This window comes from Paroedura picta, chromosome 6 (genome assembly GCF_049243985.1).
Source record: "Paroedura picta isolate Pp20150507F chromosome 6, Ppicta_v3.0, whole genome shotgun sequence".
Taxonomy (NCBI): Eukaryota; Metazoa; Chordata; class Lepidosauria; order Squamata; family Gekkonidae; genus Paroedura; species Paroedura picta.
In genome coordinates this window covers 65,076,952-65,099,387 of record NC_135374.1, presented here as the reverse complement: position 1 = coordinate 65,099,387, position 22,436 = coordinate 65,076,952, and the positions used below count along the sequence as shown (strand labels likewise).

The 22,436-nt window shown below is 42.3% G+C and overlaps 1 protein-coding gene and 1 long non-coding RNA gene across 2 annotated transcripts in view; one reads left to right on the top strand and one right to left on the bottom strand.

The window, feature by feature from the left end:
* Nucleotides 1-3,651: 3,651 nt before the first annotated feature.
* EFHC2 (EF-hand domain containing 2) overlaps nucleotides 3,652-22,436 on the bottom strand; it is a 51,632-nt gene continuing 32,847 nt past the window's right edge. The window contains exons 10-15 of the mRNA XM_077342858.1: nucleotides 21,447-21,643; nucleotides 19,611-19,744; nucleotides 17,354-17,551; nucleotides 15,431-15,523; nucleotides 7,443-7,548; nucleotides 3,652-3,989 (exon numbers count right to left, since the gene is read on the bottom strand). Of these exons, the coding sequence (XP_077198973.1) occupies nucleotides 3,894-3,989; nucleotides 7,443-7,548; nucleotides 15,431-15,523; nucleotides 17,354-17,551; nucleotides 19,611-19,744; nucleotides 21,447-21,643 (824 nt within the window). The 3' untranslated portion in view covers nucleotides 3,652-3,893. The remainder of the gene's footprint in view (nucleotides 3,990-7,442; nucleotides 7,549-15,430; nucleotides 15,524-17,353; nucleotides 17,552-19,610; nucleotides 19,745-21,446; nucleotides 21,644-22,436) is intronic.
* On the top strand, nucleotides 13,513-21,453 carry LOC143840003 (uncharacterized). Its single transcript, XR_013231970.1, has 4 exons — nucleotides 13,513-13,583; nucleotides 14,393-14,432; nucleotides 19,356-19,422; nucleotides 21,277-21,453. It is a non-coding gene; the product is annotated as an uncharacterized LOC143840003 (long non-coding RNA).

The window sequence follows — 22,436 nt, the reverse complement described above, 5'->3', positions numbered from 1 at the left end:
TCTGTTTTTCTTTCTCCTCCATCTTCTTCCTATTTCTTCCAACCACCTCTTTCCTCCCCCTTCCATCTGGGTTTCCCCCCACCTGTCAATAGCTGCAGGCCACAAGGCAGTTGTGAGGAACTCAAGACTGACCTTATCCCACACATGCTGGGCCCCACAGGAAGGACAAAGAGGAGAGAAGGAAGCATAGCCATCCAGCTCACCTCAGCAGTGACAGCGGCTTCCTCCTCCTGGTGACATGGATGTGGATGAAGCTGGCCCATCATCCAGGGCCCAGTTGTTGTTTTTGTTTTGGATTGCATCTGCATTGGCTCTCCCAGGCAGCTTTTGTGCTGCCTCTGGTAGACCTCCAAGGAGACCACAGTGAAGGCAGCCTCATCCAAACTGCACTGCACCTGGGTGACCCCTGGTGCAGACGCTATCTGTTGCAGCAATACCAACTGGACCCTTGACAATGGGCCAGCTTCATCCACACCCAGGCCAGTAGGAAGAGGGAGTAGCCACCACTGCCAAGGCGAGCCAGACAGCCATGCTTCCTTCTCTCATCTTTGTCCTTCTCATGGGGCTCAGCGTCTGCAGGTGAGTCAAGGTCAGTGTGGAGCAACAGCTGCCTTCCATCCCCATAGCTGAGCACAGTCAAGGGAGTGGCTCCTGCTATGACAGCCAGGACAGGCACTCCCCCCCCCCTCCAGCAGGCAAGCAGGGAGTGGCAGGATAGGCTTGGGCACAGGGCAGCAACAGTGGTGAGAGAGGGAAGGAGTCTCTGCCCAGACTGGGCAGGACCCACCACCAAGGCCATGATCCTCTTCCTCATCTTCCTTGCGGGCCTCGACCACGCTGGGTGGGTGTTGTTCTGCTGCTCAGCTGAGGGTGTGTGTGTGTGGATGTAATGTCATTTCCATGAAGACTTCCCTCCAGGATGTGGCTAAAGAAGTTTCCACATTAAAAAAAATCCACCCTTATTGGAGATGCTAGATTTCCTAATTTGATCAGAGACCTCCCTCTGGCAAACCTTGATGCCTGCCACCACTCTGGATTCAGGGAGAAAAAATTAAAAGACTGGCAGGGCACATGGAAAACCCAGAAGTAATGTCATTTTGCCCTAAGAATTGTTGGAAACCCAATTGTTTGATTCAGCTATTCCTCCAGTGACATCACTTCTGTTTTTTCCCGGAAGTGTCATTATGGCATACGTGATGCTCATGCCCTGTGTCCCCAGCCCCCAAGCTCCCTATGAACAAAAATGAACTGTATAAATATTTTAATCTAGATTTCTCCCTGACAATCTAGTTTATGTGCTAGGATTTTTTTTTTTTTGTATGAAGCATTCAGTCTTGTGAGGTTCCCTCCTGCCATGCAGTTTGAAATGGTAGAGCTTACATTTTTCCATATCTGAGAGAACTAAGCCAACACTGCATCATGACTTCATTCTGGTTAGTAAGACATGCCTTGTACAGAATACATCAAGGCCACTTTGTTGTAGGCCTCACCACTGCACTCTTACAGTCCCACAGGATGGGTGGTCTTTTTACCAATTAAACAAAGTAGTATGGAAGTGCTAATTAAATCAATGGGATGAGGAAGCAGGTCAAACATCTGATAGATGAAGTTTAAACATATAATGTCTCCATTATGCTCACACAAAGCATGAAATCTGGATTGGCATACTTATATAAGAGTAGTTTACCATGTCAATTTCTATGTAAAGGTTGGGTGTCAGTCTGACAATTACTTGTTGCTTGTATTTTAGTGTAATAATACACTGAAGAAACAGAATGAAGCTGGGAGTTTTGTTTAGAGGAATAGAGAACAGAAAACATTTTCAAAATATTATTCATCCCTGTGTTCTGCCAAGTCTGGGATTTTCTTCTAGTGCTGGTTGTCTCCTTCTCTGTGGCTTATTTCAGTTGACTCAGAAGAATATGGGTTCTTTCATTAGAATTAGGTAATTTGGAGACCATGTATTCTCTTAAGATTGCAACTAGGGTTGGGTGCTTCAGCCGCCAAAGCACCCAGCCCTAATTGCAACAGGACCTTCTGTGACTGCTTTAGTGGCTATTATTGTTTGCCAAGAAAACCAGAGTTTTCAAAGCCTTCTAAATCAATAATGTTTGGAAGATGAACTGTGGCTAATCAATAGTTTTGCAATTAATCAAAATACGAAGGCTGCAAAAGATCCTAGCATCATAGAATAATAGAGTTGGAAGGGACCTCATGGGCCATCTAGTCCAACCCCCTGCACTATGCAGGACTCACATCCCAGTCGCTCATCTACTGTAACCTGCCCCCCTTGAGCCTTCACAGAATCAGCCTCTCTTTCAGATGGCCATCCAGCCTCTGTTTTAAAATTTCCAAAGATGGAGAACCCACCACCTTCCGAGGAAGCCTGTTCCACTGATAAACTGCTCTGTCAGGAACTTCTTCCTGATGTTTAGATGGGATTTCTTTTGAATTAATTTCACCCAATTGGTTCTGGTCCATCCCTCTGGGGCAAGGGAGGATAACTTCCGACTGCCGCGAACCGCTGCTACTGAGTAAGGGGAGAGGGTGGCCCGGGGCCCCGCGAACGCACGGCAGCCCCAGCGCAAACGCGCGTGTGCGGACTTGCCGTGCATGCACGTTTGCGTCTGGCGGGGGTGCAAGCCCACTGGACGCAAACGTGCATGCACAGCAGTCCGTGCGTGCGCGTTTGTGCCGCCAGAATGCCGGTGGCCGCGGCTCCCTCTCCCTGCCCCTCCAGGCCGCGAGCAAATTGGCCGCCAAAGCGGCCTGGCAAACTTCTCTCCCTCCCCCTCCCAAAGCAAGAAGCTTGCCGGGCCACAAGCTAATCGGCTGCTTTGGCGGCCGATTTGCTCGCGGCCTGGCAAACTTCTTGCTGCAGGGAGGGGCGGGAAGAGGGAGCTGCGGCCCGGTGCCGAGGTCTTCGCAGCCCAGCGTCGGACCGTGACCCAGGGGTTGGGGACCACTGCTCTATATGGCAGCCTTTTAAATACTTGAAGATAGTTATCAAATCACCTTTCAGTCGTACCTTTAAAGGTGCCTCCTGTACCATTAAGAGATATAATTCTGCTTTCTATAGGGCAATTTTTTTCCAGCATGAGCAGCAGTGAAGGAAGAAGTGGTAACCTGATCAATTTCCCCCTTCTCCTCAATATAAGGAGGCTGCCTCTGACAATTTAACAAGCACCAATAAACTATTAGAAAATAGCAAAGCAACAGAACCTGATTCAGGAGGAAAGGCTGGAGAATATGTACCTGTTGAGGTGAGAAGATTCTTGGCTTTCACAGTTCCGCAGGGCCTGCAAAACAGCTCTTCTGCCAGGTTTTTGGTTGAGGCCAGGACAAAGAAGATCTGAGCTCCCACTGAGGTCATCAAACTCCTCCTAGGAAGATCTCCCCAGAAGCTTAGTACTAGAAGGTCTGTGGAGGGAGTTTTTTGCGGTTAGAGGGGTTGTAACTGGGGGGATTTTAATTATTGTTTTATGGGTTTTTTATTGTTGTGAGTTGTTTTTTATTGTTGTGAGTTGTTAACCGCCATGAGCCACTTTTGGGGTGCCGGTATAGAAATATAAATAAATACATAATACATAAATAAATAAATTTCCTGACTTAACCAGTAACCACCTCATATATAATAAACAAGAATAAGGGCATACTTAAATTATTTTTATTGAGATATTGCATGTACAGTACAGTCTATTGGAGTATGCAGCAGTTATTAAAGTATATGAATTCTATTTCTACAATAAAGTTTTAAAAAACCCTTAAATTCACCCAAAATCTATAACTGTGATTCTTTTATTTTTTTTAAGTAATAATTTACAGAAACTCTTGAGAGAAATTTGATGAAGTAGCACAATTGCTCCACAGGAGATGTCTTATGTGGACTAGTACTATTCTTCAATGCCAAAGGCATCCTGTATTAGTGGTAAATATTTGATTTTTTTCACTGGAAGGGTTGGTGGCTGCCCAGTCCATTCATCTTCATACTGAGAACAATGAAGAGAAAAAACAAGTTTAGAGCTATATGTAATGCAATGGAAGGCAACCAGCCATTAAACACAGACATCACACCCGACCCCCAATAAGCCACTTCCAAATAGATTGACAGTGTTACAGAACATTTACAATAAAAATTAAACAATTTTTACTAAATATTTACTTTTAAGAACATGTCTTAAAAGAGGGGTGGAAGCACAGAGAACAATATGAAATGCACTGGGGAATTCAGATTTTTTTTTTACCATTACTTATAATTTGAGGCCTTGGTTAGGAGTCTATTAAGGCCATGATTTCTACCCCACTCCTTTCTCTTAGGCATTAAACCTGAACATAGTTAGGATCCTTGGACATGTTGTGCCTTTAGGACTTTCAAGTTTACCTCTGCCTACCAAAATAGTTGCATCGCCTCTTGATGAAGGGGGCTGCCCTAGTGCTCCCTGGGTAACTGATGTGGGCCTTTGCTCTTGTGTTGTCCGTACCTGAACATACTTAGTCAAATCAATCTGTGGAAGGAGAATAGAGCTACAGAATAGGGCTGCTCTGATTGCCCATGGTCTCTCATGGAGAAATGCACAGGGAACAAGATCTCTGGCTGATATTATTAGACTGAAAACTTGGGATACGAACATGAGGTCTATATAGATTTACTTGTGGAGTTTGTCTGTCAACTTGATCACTTTTGCTTGTTTCTCCTCTGGAATAAAGACTTTGGCCTGAGAGACATCTATCCTGGCACCTATATCCATCATATTTCTAGATGGATGAAGGTGATATTTATTAAGAACCCATTTGCCTGCAGTAACTGGTCATGGTGTTGTTGGTGGATGTCCCACATCCTTGGCCCTGATTAGAATGTCATTAAGTAGGGGTAAGTTTGGATCCTCCATCAACTCAGAACAGCTATAAGAGTCACCAAAACCTTCATGAAGACCCAAAGGAAAGAAGAAAGGACAAACGACAATGCAACTGAATGAAGGTTGACCAGAGAGGCCTTGACTAAGGGCACCTTTAGGTCTTCCATAGCCTCTCCAAGTAAGGCATACAATATTTTAGTGATGATATTTAGCGAATTCCCATTGCCAAGAACAGACCACGACAGTTTATGCACTGGAGATTTCATGCTGACTGCAGGCTGGGGTTTTAGTCGTGGCAGGTTACCCCACCTATTCCTTGCACCCACATGGGGGAGCATTTGGCCGAGTGCACCTCATCTGCCCCCGATTTTTGCTCCTGCACAAGAGCCGGGGCAGTGAAGTTCCCAGTGCATAAACGATCCATCCCACTCTTAATACTTCCTTGGAGAAATCAGGGAAAGAGCAAACTGACATGATTTGGGATGACTTCTTGAATCCCCTAGCATCTAGCATTGGGCTCTTAGGTGTTATGAGAGTGCACATGCTAATCAGAATAGGACTGCATTGCCAGTTTATGAATACACTTACAACATTCTAAATTTTGGCACTATTGCTGCTATTAATTCCTAACCGGAAACTTCTAAAATCTTCTTTGTGAATTATGTGCTGTGGCCTGGGAACACAACAGATCCAACAAGTAGGTCCCCATACAACCACTGTCATAAAATTAAGACAGAATAAACTTCATTGACAATGGCTGTACTTTTAAACAATCTATTTGTTATTAGCAGGGGTTGGGTGAGCAGAGGAAGGAGAGGTTTCAGGTTTGGGAACATTTTGTTTTGTTTGGATTTTCTCAGGGTTTTTTGTTTGCTTGTTTGTTTTTTGGCTTGAGATTAATCCAGCTAAGGAAAAGTGAACTTGGATAGTGCATACTTAGAGAAGCTATAGGGACAATCTCCATCTACAAACCATCAGGACCAATGATGAGAACAGTTATTTTCTAGAATCTGTTAGTTTAGAAAGTGGCAGATGGATTGAAAACACTGGATTCAGCCAAATGAATGAGAATTAGACTGTAGTTTCTGTGTGACAAATATAATAATCAAGCACTGCAAAAATACACCATGTTAAATCACCACTGAGATAAAATATATCACTGATGTTGTTCGGAGATCCAACAGGGGATTCAGATTCCATTGTCTCTTTAGTTAGATTCTTTTCTCATCCTCTTTCTTCATCCTTTAATTCCTCACCCTGCAGTACCTCTTTTCGTTAAAATGTACTCACTGAGATTATCTCATTTAATTAGAAACAATTAAAGTCAATACAATTATTTCAGATGAACTGAAAATATGTTGCTACTTTTAATCTAGATGTATGTTAGCAGTAAGTATATCTGGAACTTCTTAATCTAATTTGGAACCATATTGCCCATTATATTTAGTATTGAGATGAGATACCTATGTACTAAAAACATGTGTTTGTGAATGATGCTTATACATTTAAATCACCTCTTTTCTGAACAAAACACACGAAAGCAGAAAACTGATCTTTTTCCAACTGTCAAGTAAGAACTAGCAAGGTTTAAAATTCAGAAACTGGATTCCTTGTTCTCAACTAAGATGACAGCAACAAAAATTGTAGGTTAGTAAATACTGTTATCAGACAAATACTGTACAGAGGAATGGTATTTAAGTCTGACTAGTTAATATATTGTTTAGAGTTTTTTAAAATGTAGTTATGTCATATACTCAAGATCATTATTGGATATGGATGACAGTTACAAAAGCATCAATGGGGAAAAAAATTCCCAATAGTGACAATTTTTGTCCCCCACTCAATTTCGGGCAAGAAGGGGAAAAGTGCACCCATTTTCAAGGTAGTAAGAAGCATAACATGTTTCTGATCTGACATCCACCCTGCATCCAAATGGAATGAAATGATAGCCTTTATCAATAGAAGTGCCTGAAAGCAAACGTTTTGCTGATTTTTCCGAATGCTCTGTCATTATGATGATACACTCTCCTTCCTTTACATGTAAATAGACAGACTTATGCATAATTAGGGCATGTGTGATAGAATCTATGACAGTGGTCTGATCCTTTTGAAGGTCCTATCAGGTCAATGCCTGGGCAGGGGGTTGCAGCAGAGAACTAAAGGGTGAAGGAAACGTTAAGCGCCTCCTCCCAACTATCATGTTCATCTAAAAATATCCCCTGCCCACATGTGCCTCACAAGGAAAACAAGGGATTGGGAACCTTATGTTTCTCTTAGCTCCTTGGAGGTTATTCAGAATTTATACAAGAAATAGTTTTTAAGAATGCATAGGCCTTTCAACCACAGTTTCCCAATATTTCAAGGTTAATACGACTTCTATCATCCTATCTCCCTTGTAGAACAGAATATTCAGAATGCAGAAATACTCTCAATATTTCTTGTGGGACTTGACTGAAGTGGATTTGTAATTCTTTCAACTACAGAAGTAAAATATGATATTCCTTATTTACTTGTGTCTGAGTCTTTAAAAAAACATGCTTGATCCTGCATGTAAACGACCACTGATCAGAAATGTTTTTGATTTACCTGTAGAGGAAGTAAGATGGTCTGGAAAGCTGGAATTGGATGTTCTCGCCAGTTTAGCCCATCAACTAATGTCTTATATTTTACATTTTCCTTGTCATCTTCAAACCTAAAATTAGATTGGATATTGCATATATTCAGTAAACATTGTACTCTAGTATTTAATTTGACAACAAAGACACTAGGGAACTTGTAAAATTTTGCTTTTTAGCATCTAGGAAACAAAGCCTTGTTGATGTGGAACATCAACTGGAACATCAACTGTTGATGTGGAACATCAACTGGCGCGGTCCCCCAAATGGAAGTCTACGGACGTGCCATCTGTAAAGTCCTGCCCCCAGGGACTGCGCCAGTGGATAGACAGTGGCACCAGAGCACTGAGGTGTGCTCAATGCTCTGGCGTCTTAGCCGCCGTCAGTCTTCCGAGGCTGCCCCCACCCTCTGGAGGGCAGGGGCAGCCTTTAGAGAGTGGCGGGGGCAGGGCCAGCACAGGAACACACAGCACTGTGCGTTGCTATGCTGGCCTCACCTCTGCTATGCCTCTGAGGCTGCCCGTACCCTCCGGAGAGCAGGGGGAACCTCGGGAGACTGGCAAGGCCAGCCGAGCGAGCAGGTAAGGAGAGGGGTGGGAGTGAAGGGGAGGAGGGAGAGGGCAGGGAACAAGGATTCTTTCTCCTTATGTAGATGTTCCATATAAGGGGTGAGAATCTTTGTCGGTAGATTTTTTCAAACAAAATGGACAATTTGATGTATTGTAATATCTTATCATCGCTGTCCTTTTTATCTATTTTATGTTAATGATCAAATGTACTTTGTTTGCTGGTTTCTTTCCATATTAATAAATCTGATCTGAAGATAACAGACAGACAGACAGACAGACAAACAATCTCTCTCTCTCTCTCTCTCTCTCTCTCTCTCTCTCTCTCTCTCTCTCAAAACCTTAAGACTGACAGGCACATAAATGAAAGAATGTAGGAAACCCCTCTCATTTCTGCACTTTATATAATGGTTTGGGTTCTTCCAAAAATATCAACCAGAACAAGAATTTCTATCAGTGGAGTGCAACTTTCTTGCCTCCCTTCTCCCAGTGCAACCCAAAACGTCCCCTAAAATTCTTCTCCTGAGGAACAGGGAACATGTTAGCAACAGGGCCTCCTTGCTTTTGCTTTTTCTGCCTCTACCTCTCTGCTTTCTTTGATATCCTTTGCTGACCTGCTAGTCTGAAGTGTTGGCAGAGGAGTCTTGGCCCCTCAAGCTGCTATTACTAGAGGAACGACTTGGTGCAGAGAAGTCTTTACACTCTGAATTCTAAGAAGCACATCCTAACTGAATATTAAATGCCCTTGTGGAGGATGTATGATGGGCTTTTAGTTGAGTGGTCAAGGAGCCTTTAGCTAGAAAGGGATAGTCAGAAATTACTGCGAATAAAGTATGAATTTTCCTGTACTTAAAGGAGAGAGAAATATCAAACATTTATGTTTAAAATATATTAAAATCCCCCCCAAAACAGAAAAAAATTATGGTAGTGACCCCTACACCAAATCAAAGTAGGTCTAGCTGTGTTCCTGCATTTGCTTGCTGATGGAGAATCTGGATAACTGCCACAAATATGTTTTACATTATTAAAATTATTCTTCTGGTTTGGGACAAGCAATCACTTATCACATAAAAATACTGAACCAATAAATTCCCATGTTTTTAGAGATTATATCCAAAATCCTAGATAATAATTATTCCCAAAACCTTTATGCTTAAATAGCAAACACACCCAATAAAAGTCAACTGGCATGAAACCTGATTTGCACATAGACTGCAGGATAAAAAGTATTCTTCCACTAACTCTTTAGCTCTTGTCTATTTTTTTTTAATAACCACTAGCTTTCATCATATAAGAATCCTATGGATAAACACTAAATTACTATATTATTTAACATCCTGTAATTTTATTAATAGATGTTACCATTCTGCACTTAAAGTATAGTATTGCTATTTGGCTGGTTCCAAAAAGACTGGAGAATGATAGAACAATAGTTTTAACCCTTATGGAAACCTGACAGACTGTCTGGTAAAAATGTCAGGATTCAGAGATGCACATCTTGTAAGAGCAGGCGGCAATGGCCCAAAACCCTGAATAACTTCTTGTTCTTTTCCAAGGCTCATATTCATGGTCCTCTATTCCAGTGGCCCCCAACCTTTTCTGGGCTGGAGACCAGTTCACAGGAGGGGGGGGGAGAGGGAGGCCCGGGCACCAGCACATGGGGGCAAACGCGAAAGTGCGGAGCTGCCACACCAGCGCGTTTGCACCTCCTTCTCCCTCCCATCGCTCCAGTGTAACGAGCGCTGCACTGCAGGGGGGGGAGGAGAGTGAGGTGCAAACGCGTAGGCGCGGCAGCTCCACACCTGCGTTTTTGCCGGTGCCCGCACCTCCCTCCCCCCACCGAAGCACGGCGCTACGTCAGAGGGATTGGCCGACGAATCAGCAGCACTCCCTTGGAGTATGCCACCAAAAGTGAGAGAGCACTCTGCCAATGAGGGCCAATCAGGTCAAAATACATGCAGACAGCCAGGAAATCCTCTACCCTGGGAATTTTTACTCATGAGTGAGGGCCAATCAGTTTAAATTGCACTCTGCCAATGAGGGCCAATCAGGTCAAATTGCGTGAAGAAAGCCAGGAAAAGCCTCTGCCCTGGGAATGTTTACTTATGAGTAAGTCATGGCCCTCAGCCAGGATAGTTTAGCCCCAATCAGGAGGGCCCGCAGCTCAGGTAGTTTAGCTCCATTCAGGAGGGAACTCTCAAGCTCTCAAATAGGAAGGGCTAATAAGGAATCAGCTCTCCAACATTCTGCCAGTTTTAGAAGTTTCCTGGGTGAAAAAGGAGCTTGTCCTGCTGTCAGTAAGTTATCCTGGCCTTTTTCAACTTGGAAGGCATGAGAGAGGGAGTGAGCTGCCTCTATGTGCCATGGATGGGGGTCTGTGGGAGGGCCAGAAATGCCCTCTTGCCAGTCCTCTGGGATCCAGGACAGCCAGGAGAAGCCTCTGCCCTGAAAATGTTTACTCATGAGTAGGTCATATGAGATTTGTATTCTGGAAAGGGAGGTATGCTTTGGAGGTAGCCATCACAGGCAATTGCAGCAGGAAAAATAATGTTGATGTGGGTGGGACTGGGAAGATATAGACTTTCCCTTTCCATATGGATACTACCTTGGTATTGTTGCAGTCTTTCCAAAGCCATCACAACAAAGCAAATTTGAGACCAATGGCACAGAAGATGGGGAAAGTATAGACAGGGCACAGAAGCACCATGAGGCAACAGGGACATGGAGGGGGGGTTATACCTTGCTTTTCACTGCCCAAAGGAATCTCAGAGTGACTTATAATTAAAGTGACTTCCTCTCCTCACAACAGACACCCTGAGGTTGAGAGAAACTGCTCTGTGAGAACAGTTTCTAACAGGACTGTGACTAGCCCAAGGTCACAGCTGGCTGTATGTGAAGGAGCAGGGAATTAAATCTGGCTTGCCACATTAGAAGCCATTGCTCTTAACCACTATGCAAATTGCCATTGCTTTAAAGAGATGTAACTGGAGCACAGGCAGAAGAACCTGTTGCAGAAGGATGGTGTAAGTCTTCTTTTAATTGCTGATTGACTGTTATGGGATTGTTTTCCTTTAAATTTGGACCTTCTGACCAATGGCTTCTCAGAACAATCCAAGGAAGGAGACACTCAGGTATTTCCTACATGGAGAGGTAATTGTGTGGTTAATAAGGCTGGCAATCTGAGAAGAAAGAAATGCTTTTGTCTTCTGTGTGGTAGAGGTGTGGTTGGCTTTCAGTCACTTTAAATACTTTTGAAATATGGTTCTATTTCTGCCTGTTTTAATTTGTTCACGCTCTTGGTGGTATTTGTGGGGGTAGAAAGGCAGGATGGGGGGCATATTAAAACTAGGGACAGCAATTGCCATACACCAGGGGTGGCCAAACTGTGGCTCTCTAGATATCCATGGACTACAATTCCCATGAGCCCCTGCCATAGACAATAGATGATTGTCCACAGAAAGTAGAAGATTGCTCATTGGGAATAATGGGAAAAACACTTGCCTATAAAGAATAATGAGAAGCATGTTTGCTTTTATGGAATACTGCAAATGACACTTGCCCGTGGGGAATAATTGAGAGAACACTTCAGCCCTGTTGCATGGGGAGGACAACTACCTCAGTGCAGTCCTATGCCTCAGAGTCCACCCTTCAGAGCATCTATTTTCTCACAGGGAACTGTTCTGTGTCCTCAGCAGATGAACTCCAACTACAGGCAATCCCGAAGTCCAACATGGACACTGGCGTCAGTGTTCACAAGCCAGCAAACAAACACAAAATGACAAATAGACCCCCCCCCAATGGCACGGAAGATGGGGAAAGTGTAGACAGGGCAAAGAAGTCCCATGAGGACATGGGACATGTGGAGGGAGGGGAAGACACTGTTTCCCAGTAGCACTTCCCATTAGAAGAGTTGGTTTTTATACCCTGCTTTTCACTGCCCAAAGGAGTCTGAGTGGCACATAATAGTCTTCCTTTCCTCTCCCCACAACAGATACCCTGTGAGGTAGGTGAGGCTGAGAGAGTTCTGAGAGAAACTGCTAAGAACAGTTTCTAACAGGATTGTGACTAGGCCAAGGTTATCCAGCATGTGGAGGAGCAGGGCATCAAATCCAGCTCACACATTAGAAGATGCTGCTCTTATCCACTACACTAAGCTGTACAAATTGACATTGCCTTAAAGATAATTAGCGAGAGCACAGGTAGAAGAAGCTGTTGCAGGAGGATGGTGTCTTATTTTTTACTTGCTTGCTGACTGTTATGGGATTCTTTTCCTTTAAATATGGACCTTCTGGCCAATGGCTTCTCAGAGCAATCCAAGGAGGGAGACACTCAGGTATGGAGAGGTGATTGTGTGTGGTTAATGGGGCTTACAATGTGAGAAGAGAGGAATGCTTTTAGTCTTTTGCGTTTGTTCTCTCTCTTACTCTGTGTAGAGTGCACACCTGGCCAGTGGTGGGGATGCTAGCTTCGCTGGGACCTGGAGGTCCCATTTTTGGGGTCTCTCAAAGCCTGAAGAATATTTCCAGGGTTTCTCAGTGGTAAAAAAGTTGAGAAAAGCTGACATAGAGGCAGTAATTGAGAAACCTTTTTGTAAGTTCTTTGCCAGCCAATGTTTTAATGTTTGTAACATACAGCTGTTTTTTATTTACCCTGATATTGAACTGAAGACTATACTGACTTAAAGGTTTTCAGTTCTTAAAGCAAATTTTGCCATCAATTAAATAGTTTCATTGAAGGAAGAAAGTTTATAAATCATTTGATGTTTATTATTAGCAATTGCTGCCACTCAGCATTTCTCTTTATTTCCCACCTGGAGCCTGGTATCTCTGCAACAACATGGGATCCAGAGTCAGGGTTTTTCTCTGGGAGACTGAGCTCTGCTACTTGGAAGTGACCTGCAAGCCCAGTAAATCCCCAAGTCCCAACCTCTCCTATCCTGCAACCTCTCTGCCAGAGTTCATCCCCTCCCAAGCAAGCCCTTTCATCTCCAGGAGAATGGAGATGAGTTGTCATTATAGAATCCCCCCTCCAATACAGCCATTTTCTCCTGGGGAGATGATCTCTATAGTCCAATTCCAGGAGATTTCCAGGCTGTACCTGGAGGTTGGTGACCCCTGTGTCAGGAATGTTCCTTGAGGCTTGGAGGCAGGGCCTCAAGAGTCCAAGGGTGGGCAGGAGCTTTTGCCATTTAGCCAGCCCCGAGGAAGGCCACAGTGCAGGTCTGCATCCTAGCACCCATTATATTCTTGGGTACAATGGGCTTTGCTTCTAGTCTTTAAACCTCTCCCCGCTCCGGAGGAGCGGGAGGAATAAAGGAGTAAGGGCAAGTGGGGAGGAGTTAGGGCGGGCCATGTCCGGGATAAAAACTCGGAGGGTTCCTCCAGTTTATAAATCTAAAACCCATCTCTTAAATACCTAGTACTTTTTTCTCCACTGATCGGTGATAATTCTCTGGTTGCATAATTATTGTGTTATAGAAAAGGAGACAGAATTCTTTATTTCACTCCTGGATTCTGGCTGTTCCAAACCATCTTTTGGCAGTTCAGGTTAGTGGGAGTTCTAAAATCGAATTTATTTCACTCAGGTTAGTGGGAGTTCTAAAAATGAATTATTTTACTCCCGCTGTTAAATGCTCATGACTGGGTGTCAGAAATGATGAATGTGAAGCAAATTGCAAAGGCTGTCCATCTGCCTACCACAGGGAACTCCTTGAAATGTCTATGCTTCATGAATTTCTGAAAAACAGTGCCTTACACTTCTGCCATTAAAGTAAGGAAAATCCTAAGCATTATCTGCTCATGTCCTAAGATTCTGATGAGGCATTAAAAACTTAAAAGTCGTGTCTTGTTTTTACCATACACACCATATATTACAATATATGTTCTTTTAATACAATCTAGGTTTCATGCATTCACAAATGCCTTTACTCCTCAGTAGAATCCTGTGGGTTACATCCCCCAGATTCTTTAACCCTTTGCTTTATAGTTTCCCATACAAAAGGATGATGGTTTAAATATGGCATTCACAGGAGGCAAGTACAATGCCAACGCTGATTTTGCTAGAAGGAGGGCATTGGGGATGAAGCTAACTAGCATGAGCTGGGAGAGATGGCAGGTGTCCTTGCTATCGACAGAGAAAGCAGTAGAGACGGACAGGCAAAGTCTCCAACAGATTGGAAGGAGTGGGATCATTAGGGGAAATTTCACAATATCTCAAGTCAAAGGGGAAGGTGGCTGGTGTGCTTTACATGCACAGATCTACATGAGGTGAGAGGGTGAATGGAAGAGGTCTGGAAGAGAAATGCAATGCACCCATATCCTCTGGAAGCTAACCCAAGCCTAAATTTTACCCGTAGAAGAAACTACGAGAGCAAGTCCAAGTACGTCTACTCAGAAGTAAGTCCCTTTTCCCAAAGGTGCCTACTCCCAGGAAAGTCTTTGTAGGATTGCGGCCTATGGATATCAGCCCTATTAAGATTTAGGAATGAGCAGTCTAAGCACTACTGGGTCAGGCAGAGGGAGTCACCCGCCTTTTTCAGCACATTATTTGAACCTTTCTCTGGACCCTTACATAACTTCTACTACTACTACTACAATATAAGCTAATCATCAAATACAATTCAAACTGTTATCCTTGGTGTTCTTTATGTCAATATAACTTTATTATATTCCTAGGGTTAAAAAAAACAAATGTGTTACAGTGGTCACTACTGAAACAGCTGTCTGGACAGCACATTTTCTAAACACGTACGTTTTAAAAACTCAGTGCAATAAATCAGGGCTATAGTGGGACTACATGTAATGAAGATAACTTTTATAACATGAACATACAAAGAGATTAATAGAGAGTATCAACATATGCACACTTATGAGAACTGCCGAATTTCGAACAGCTTATTGTAAACAGCTAAAAAGCAGATGGTAGATTTTTGGAAAATTAAAATCTCTCTCTCTCACTTACACACACAACCTCCCCTCTCCCTCCTTCTCTCTAGCTTCAAAGGTGGTGCCTCCCTCCGCAGCAGTTGCATGGGTTGTGGCCCAGTCCCTGGCAGCTTCAGGAGTGGCGCCTCACCCTGTGGTGCTTGTACACATTGTTGACAGGCCCCCGACAGCTTCAGGGTGATGTCTCACCCCACAGTAGTTGCGCGGGTTGTGGCCTGGCCCCCAGTGGCTTAAGGGGCAGCACCTCAGCCACAGCCTCAGCCTCTTCCACCAGCTGCCTCCCTGGGGTGGGACTATGGATGTCATGTCATACCCATTTCCATCCCAGGGAATGCACCAGAAGATGTGTTCTACATCACAAATTGTTGCTGGTCTCCATTATAACTGACAACACACCTCAGACAAATGACATATATACATAAACAATATTACTGTGTGATCAGACTTACGCAGTCAGCAGTGCTCGCAGGAGATCATCCGCTATGGGCAACCTGAAGGATTTGCAAATAGTCCTGCACTTGTTACTGGGCAGTAGTCCATATCTGTGAAACAAAAAATGTTTTTTCATGCATGTGTTTCTTACAAGTACTGAAATATCAAAACATGAGAATTATCTTTTAAAGCGATACAAGGTATATTTAAAAACAAGGAAATACTTGTGGAAAGACAAATTTTGCAAACCTTGCCAATAATGACCCTTCCCTCCAAGCAGATCCCTGGATAAAAGCCTTGGCTGCATTTGGACTATACTTTGAGCAGACATTCAACTGGCAGGTGCCCAAGCCTGGCTTTTTGCTGGGCTTCAAGTTCACCTCCCTTCTCACAGGGGGAATCTGAATTAGAAACGAACTCTGATTTCCCAGAGTGTACAAATGTGGGGTGCACATCCCTCTCCCCCAAAAAAGAATTCTATCCAGGCTCTAGTTTTTCAGAGGAAAGCTAATTCCAGGTGACCCAGACACCTGCATCCATATGTCACAGATAACCAAATTTAGCTTCTAGCTGGGATATAAAATTCAAAAAAAGAAAGGGGAGGAACAAGGCTTGTGCACAAACATAGAAATTAGCCAGATTCATGCCAGATTCAAAAATATACATTCATTTTAATGCTAAAAATTATGGCTAACAAGAGTGCTGAACATAGCTTGAGTCCAGTAAAGGCCTGTACATGTGGACAACAATGTTCTCCTTCTCCAGCCACCAGCCAACTGCAGACTCTTGGAAGAAGACCTGTGCATAATGGGAAAGAAACCAATTCTGGCCTTCTTCTCTCTCTCTTCCCTGCTCTGTTTGGCAGAGGAAAAGGAAAAAGAAATCCCCATGCACATGTTTGGTCTGCCTGCCACACCTCAGTCAAACAAAATCTTCCCCACCTCTCTGCTGGCTCAGACTGCCTCCGTCTAGTACTGGTGACAGAGAAATATCCATCTATTTTTCCTTTTAAATCTAGATTTTTGAGCGGACTAAGATGTTTTGGCCTATAATTTGTTAACGGTATCAAAAACATTTTACTGTGGTAGTGAAATCCAATCAGTGTGATAGAATACTTCACACAGTAACGATAAAGCATGTCCGGGAGCCAGAGAAACAATGGCATACTATTCTGTGGAACCAGCCACATTTGTTGTTTGCATTCACGTAATGAAAGAAGCAAAGCTATCTAGTCATCACTAAACTAACACAGCAAACCATCTGGCCTTAGGCAATATAACATTCCCATCCAAACGCATGGGGGTGCACCATGGGAGACAGCGCTGCTACTGGAAAACCCACAGAAATGACGGATCCCTACTCCTTTGCACACGTGGAAGCAACTTCTACTCCAAACAGGAAACCTTTGGATGCAACTCAATGCATTTAGAATCAAGTTATAATTCTCGCAGATTCCAAAGGGCAATTTAATCACCTTAAATACCATCAAATGGGCCTCCCCCAGATAAGCCCCCATGGAGAACACCCTCTCACAAGGACACTGGAAACCTGCTGGAATGTTGAGATTTTAATGTGTTGAGATTTTAATATTTTGATTTATTTATAGGTCTAATGTTTTAATACTTAGGATTTATTGATGTATATATACCCACACAAACACATTCCTGAGCCATATAATAATAATTTAAACTCTCTACAAATGAAATTAGTGACTGAATTAGGTCAACAAAATGTTGGTTCCATTATGTTGATGGGAGATAGATCACATCAGGACCATGGCTAGTAGATGTTAGCAGGGCCGACACAGCATTCAGAATGGAACTGGGAAGTTTCCCTGCTGTGTTTCTTCTGCAAAAACACTGGGAGGAAGGTGGGTATTTTCTAGTTGCTTAGTCAGAGAATTTATACATCCAGGCTTTTGAGAGAAAAAGAATCCTTACTTGTCTCTGTCATTGTATACAATGGATGCCAAAAGTTGACCAAAGTTCTCAAAGCCATTTTTCTTCAGATGTTCCTGGGCCACAGCTAGAAGGAATGTAATGTCCATCTCATTCTTATCTCTTACACTGTAATATCGCCCTACAGTCATAATTTCATGTTCTGATAATTTTCCATCTGATATATTCATCATCACGTTTCTGTGAAATTCAAAATAAATAATTATGTCCATATCAATGAAAATATATGCAATTAAAGCTCTTTGAAAGTACTTCAGGTCAATAAATGATACTTGCTTTCAGTCCAAGAACTTGTAGACTTCATCATCCTGGGTATACTTTTATGAAGTGACAGTGAGAAAAATCTGTGTTGTGCATCATTGTGGAACTTTAAAAGTTCCATACTGCTGTCTGGAAACCCAAGACTGATGAAGCTTCAAAGCTTCTTTACAAGAATGCTTTGGAAGGAAGTGACCTATCTCTGAGTGCAGAAGCACGAGCAAAGCTGAACTGAAATAGGTTTCTTCTTATGGAAAAGAGGGGCATATAAAGAACAGACTAGGAAATATCTTTCACATTGTTCAGATATGCTGGACCACTGGACCAGACACTTTGTAAGAACAGCATAAGGTAAGCTTATTTTTCTGTTGCCAAAATGGGGAAACTATGAAGGGTTAAATTATTGTTTTAATGTTTGAATTTTCTTTAGTCATGTTCTATGTGTCACCTTAATACTGAATCCTGCCTGCAGCTGAGAGCAGAAAATACGACTCCAAGGTTATAGGACCCATTGCAGTTAATATCCATGAACTTTAGTTCACAAATTACAGTTCACATGAAGCATACATTGGGGGACAGCTGCAAACATTTATGAGACTAAAAAAGTATTGTCTGTACTGGCCTCATATCACAGTAATTCATTACAGGGTTCATGTTTAACCAGCAGTTCTATCAAGGCTTGTTTTAGTCAAGCTTCACAGTACATAGAAATGCAAAACTGTCATCAGCATATCAGATTATATGCTTGTTTTATCTACTCATCAAGCATAAACTGCCTTCTAGAGTATTTGATCAAATTCGTGCAGGAATACCAGCTATTTCTCATAACATGGAAATAACGCAAGACAAACAAGCTATTATGTATGTACAGCAAAGCCAACTTTCATTACAATCCTATGCACCACATCATTTTCTAAGTTGGAGGTTGTGAACAGTTTGAGACAGGGAGAATTTATATTTCATATCTTTGTTCTGCTTTCCAGCTTGTTCTGAATTATTTTATAACTAGTAAACAATTACTTAGAGCAAAAAAGACATCTGTAAACATCTCCTTGGACTGGAAGGAACTTTTCAATTCTCAAAACCGATATGAGTTTATAAACCAGTTGCAGTGTAACTGATTTAAATACATTAGCTTATCTAAAGGTCTAGTAGAAATTGCATACATCAAACACACACTTGTTCTCTATACTGCTGACTTTCTCAGGCATAATCCTCTACGTAGAATTCCTTGTGGCTTCCCATCCAAATATTAACCCTGCTTAGCTTTTATATTCTGATGAAATCAGCCTAGCCTGGCTATACATTTTATATTTGTCAATTATGTATTTTCATGTTTGATAGCCAGCATAGTTAATTGTATCAGACTATAGTTTGGCACGCCTGAAGCTCAAATCTCCATTCATTAAACTTAGTAGGCAACCTGCTGCAACCACTCATGATCTCTCAGCTACCTTTCAAGGTTGTTTTAAAGATAAAATAGGAAGTGAGACAACAATGTATCTTCTTGGAGCTCTCTGGAGAAAGCATGAGATAAAAATGAGAAATATGCTGGAATGAGTCCTTGGATTTGGTGATATATAAATCAAAACAAACACGAATAAATGCTGTTACAAAAATCTTTAAAGAGATCACTGATGTGAACTGTCAAAAATGCACTGTTTTAAATGACTACGAAGATCAAAAATAAGCATTTTTATAAACAAAAAACTTATTTTGCATACAGATGCAGGAGACAGATGGCAGAATTCCACATGAAAGTTCAACATGCAGAGAAGCAGGTCAAAAGAAAGGTACATGGCTCCTCTGTTAAACGACTGTATTATTTAAGCCTGTTTATGGTCTGTGTGATGAAAACAGCCAGACTATCCACGGGCCTGTGAACTTTCTCATTCTTTCTTACTGATGGGGACCTCACACAGATGGGATTAAGAGCACTGAATTAAACTGTCTTCCTGGGACATGTATTCCACAGTCTTACCTAAATTCATCATAGTCCATAACAGTGGTATGCTGAGGATCAGTAGCTGCAAAAATCTGCTTAATCTCTCTTGACCTTGGCTCTCCGATTGCTTTCAGTTTGTTCAAGATGGTGTTGATATTGGCCATGGCAAACTGAAAATAGGTGGAAATGGGGAAAAGAACAGAGGATATATTCAAAGCAGATACATCATTCTCAGTGAGTGTTCAACAATGCAAAGACCAAGAACTATAACAGCCAGGGTTTTGTTTTGCTTTAACTTGTGATATAAACCTATATAAAACAGAGCCAGGTAAGACTGCATGTGAACCACTCCATGCGTTGAAGAAATCATGCAAAGGCATATCTATTGCATCTTGTGCAACTGCCCCATAACAAGGAGTGCAGTCTGGAAAACAGAGTTTGTGCTGAACACTGATATGCAATGTAAGCTGAAAGTTAACAGGTTAATAAATAGTCCTTCAGAAACTGGGTGCAGAGAATTGACTGATTTGGCCCAAAGTCACACGCATACCTGAACTGGATCACAATATCTTGTTAGATGTCGCATTAATGTGTGACCCAGAACTCACCTTTAAAATGGGGAGGGAATGTTTCCCAAGGACAATGTGGCTGCAGGAGGTGTTTCATCATTCCTTCCTCTCTACCCTGCACACTTTTGCTAGCAGAAAAAGTCTGTGAGGGCTAGGCTGTTTGTCTTCCTGCCATTTCACATGACTCCTGGGCAAACGCATGGAACTGGCAGTAAGACAAACAGCCCATCCCCATAGCACTTTTTTGCTACTGAAGCTCATGATAGAAAAGAAGGAAATAATGAAGCCCCTTCTGCAATCACATTATGCTTAGGAGATCATCACCACCCCCCCCCCAACACACACACACTATGTTTTAGGCGGGTCACACATCAAATGCAAGTTGGATTGGCATTTCCTTCAATCTTATTCTCGGTAGTAATTCAGACCCTCTTTTGAAAACACTGGAGCAGCGGTTCTCAACTTTACCTTTGCTGCAACCCCAACTTCGGTGGTGGCTGTAGCAGCAGTGCATGCGCGCAACGATCGAGGTGGCCACTGCCATGGCTCTGCCACCTCTGCCTGCTGCTGCCCACTGCCGCCATGGCCAGCAATCTGGCAACCCCGGGGAAGGGGCCAAGCGAACCCAAATGGGGTCATGACCCCAAGGTTAAGAACCACTGCTCTGGAGGAAATGCATTATCACATCTAAAAAACCTAAAAATCTGGATGTTACAAAAGAGCAATTTAAGTTCTGTAGCTATGTACAACATATGTAATCAAAAGGAATACTCCCAAGACTACATTATCCTTTCAGAATCCATTTACAGCTCCTTCCTGTCTGGGTTACACTTTTATTCCAAGAGAGCTGCACAAATGCTATGGCAAGTGGCAACCATAACAACTATCAGATATTCTTTTGCATTGTGTTTGGTTAGCATCAGTTCCTTTATCTGTTGCATGGGAAAATTAACTGGTACTCCACAGACTCTATCATCAGTTCCCTTTTGTTGCTTTTTAATTTTTGTTATTTATGGAAACAAAGATAGGATTAGGATATTATGAAAGTAAATTTGCAAACTGAAATCATTATGCACATGGAAACTCCATGACGTTTACCAAAGATTATCTTATATGTATCTTGCATACAATAGCTTGAAGAAATGGACAAATTTCACCACTAGGCATTCAAGTCAAACAACAATGGCAGTGTGTTGATTTTGAGATGAATAAACAAAGGTTTTCAGAGCAACCATTACTGAAGCAAGATAATAATACTGCATATGGCTCAAAGGCCAAATAAGGATTGGAAAGCACAGCTTGCCTCATTTGCATGCTTCTCCATGTAGTTGAAAGCATACTCATCAGCATCCACCACAAGGAAGACGTGCCCATAGAAACACACTTTGGCTCCAATATACAGATCCTGGGCTGTGTAGTTCTCAGTCATTTCACTCTTAAAGAGCTCCTGCCCAGGCTTTGGAATATGACTTCTTTCCAGGAACTTCCCACCAAGTATGCCTGTAACAAAACAACAAGCTGCATCTTTCAGAGAAAATGTATTAGACTGTACCCTAAAATATCAAACTGCCCATACCATTATTTTTGTATTTTTTTAAATGTTCATCTAATACTTGTTTTATTCTCACATAATTTTGCCTTTCTCACACCTATTCTGGAAGCTGTACTTTCAGCTGAGAAACTGGGTGAGAAACTTATTAAGCTTATAAACTCATTGGATGGTAGGCGCTTGATCCTTCCAGTGAACTGTACTATGCTGAATCATAACCATAGTTGGGATATTAAGGCAAATAAATGGTTACAACTACATACTTGCCGAAATATAACTTAATGACTTTACTCATCATTACAAGCATGTGTGTGAGCAAGACTGTACAGATGAAACTACTTCTGTCACTTAAAAGTAATGTACATCTTATATAATCTGTTTGAAGAAAGCTACTGCAAAAGTGGCTTTGAGAAATAATAACATGCCCAGAGAGTTTTTCCATTGTCTCATACTGAGGCACTGCCATTGTGCAGTGAAGGAAACTGACATCACACTCACTGCGTTCTAGAGGTTTGCCAACCATAATGCTTCGTGATGAACAAGCACTCTGCTAACTCAAGTATGTCTGTGGTTCATTTCCTGTTTATAGCTGCACTCCCAACCAAAAGCCAAGAAGTGTGCATTTGAAACATTTCATGGTGTCTTGTGTATTATTTGGTAATGTAAGTGTAATAAAAAGGGATGGACTGCATAGGAAAATGCCATTTAGAGTAACAATTATACATGACTGCAAAACCCAAAGCA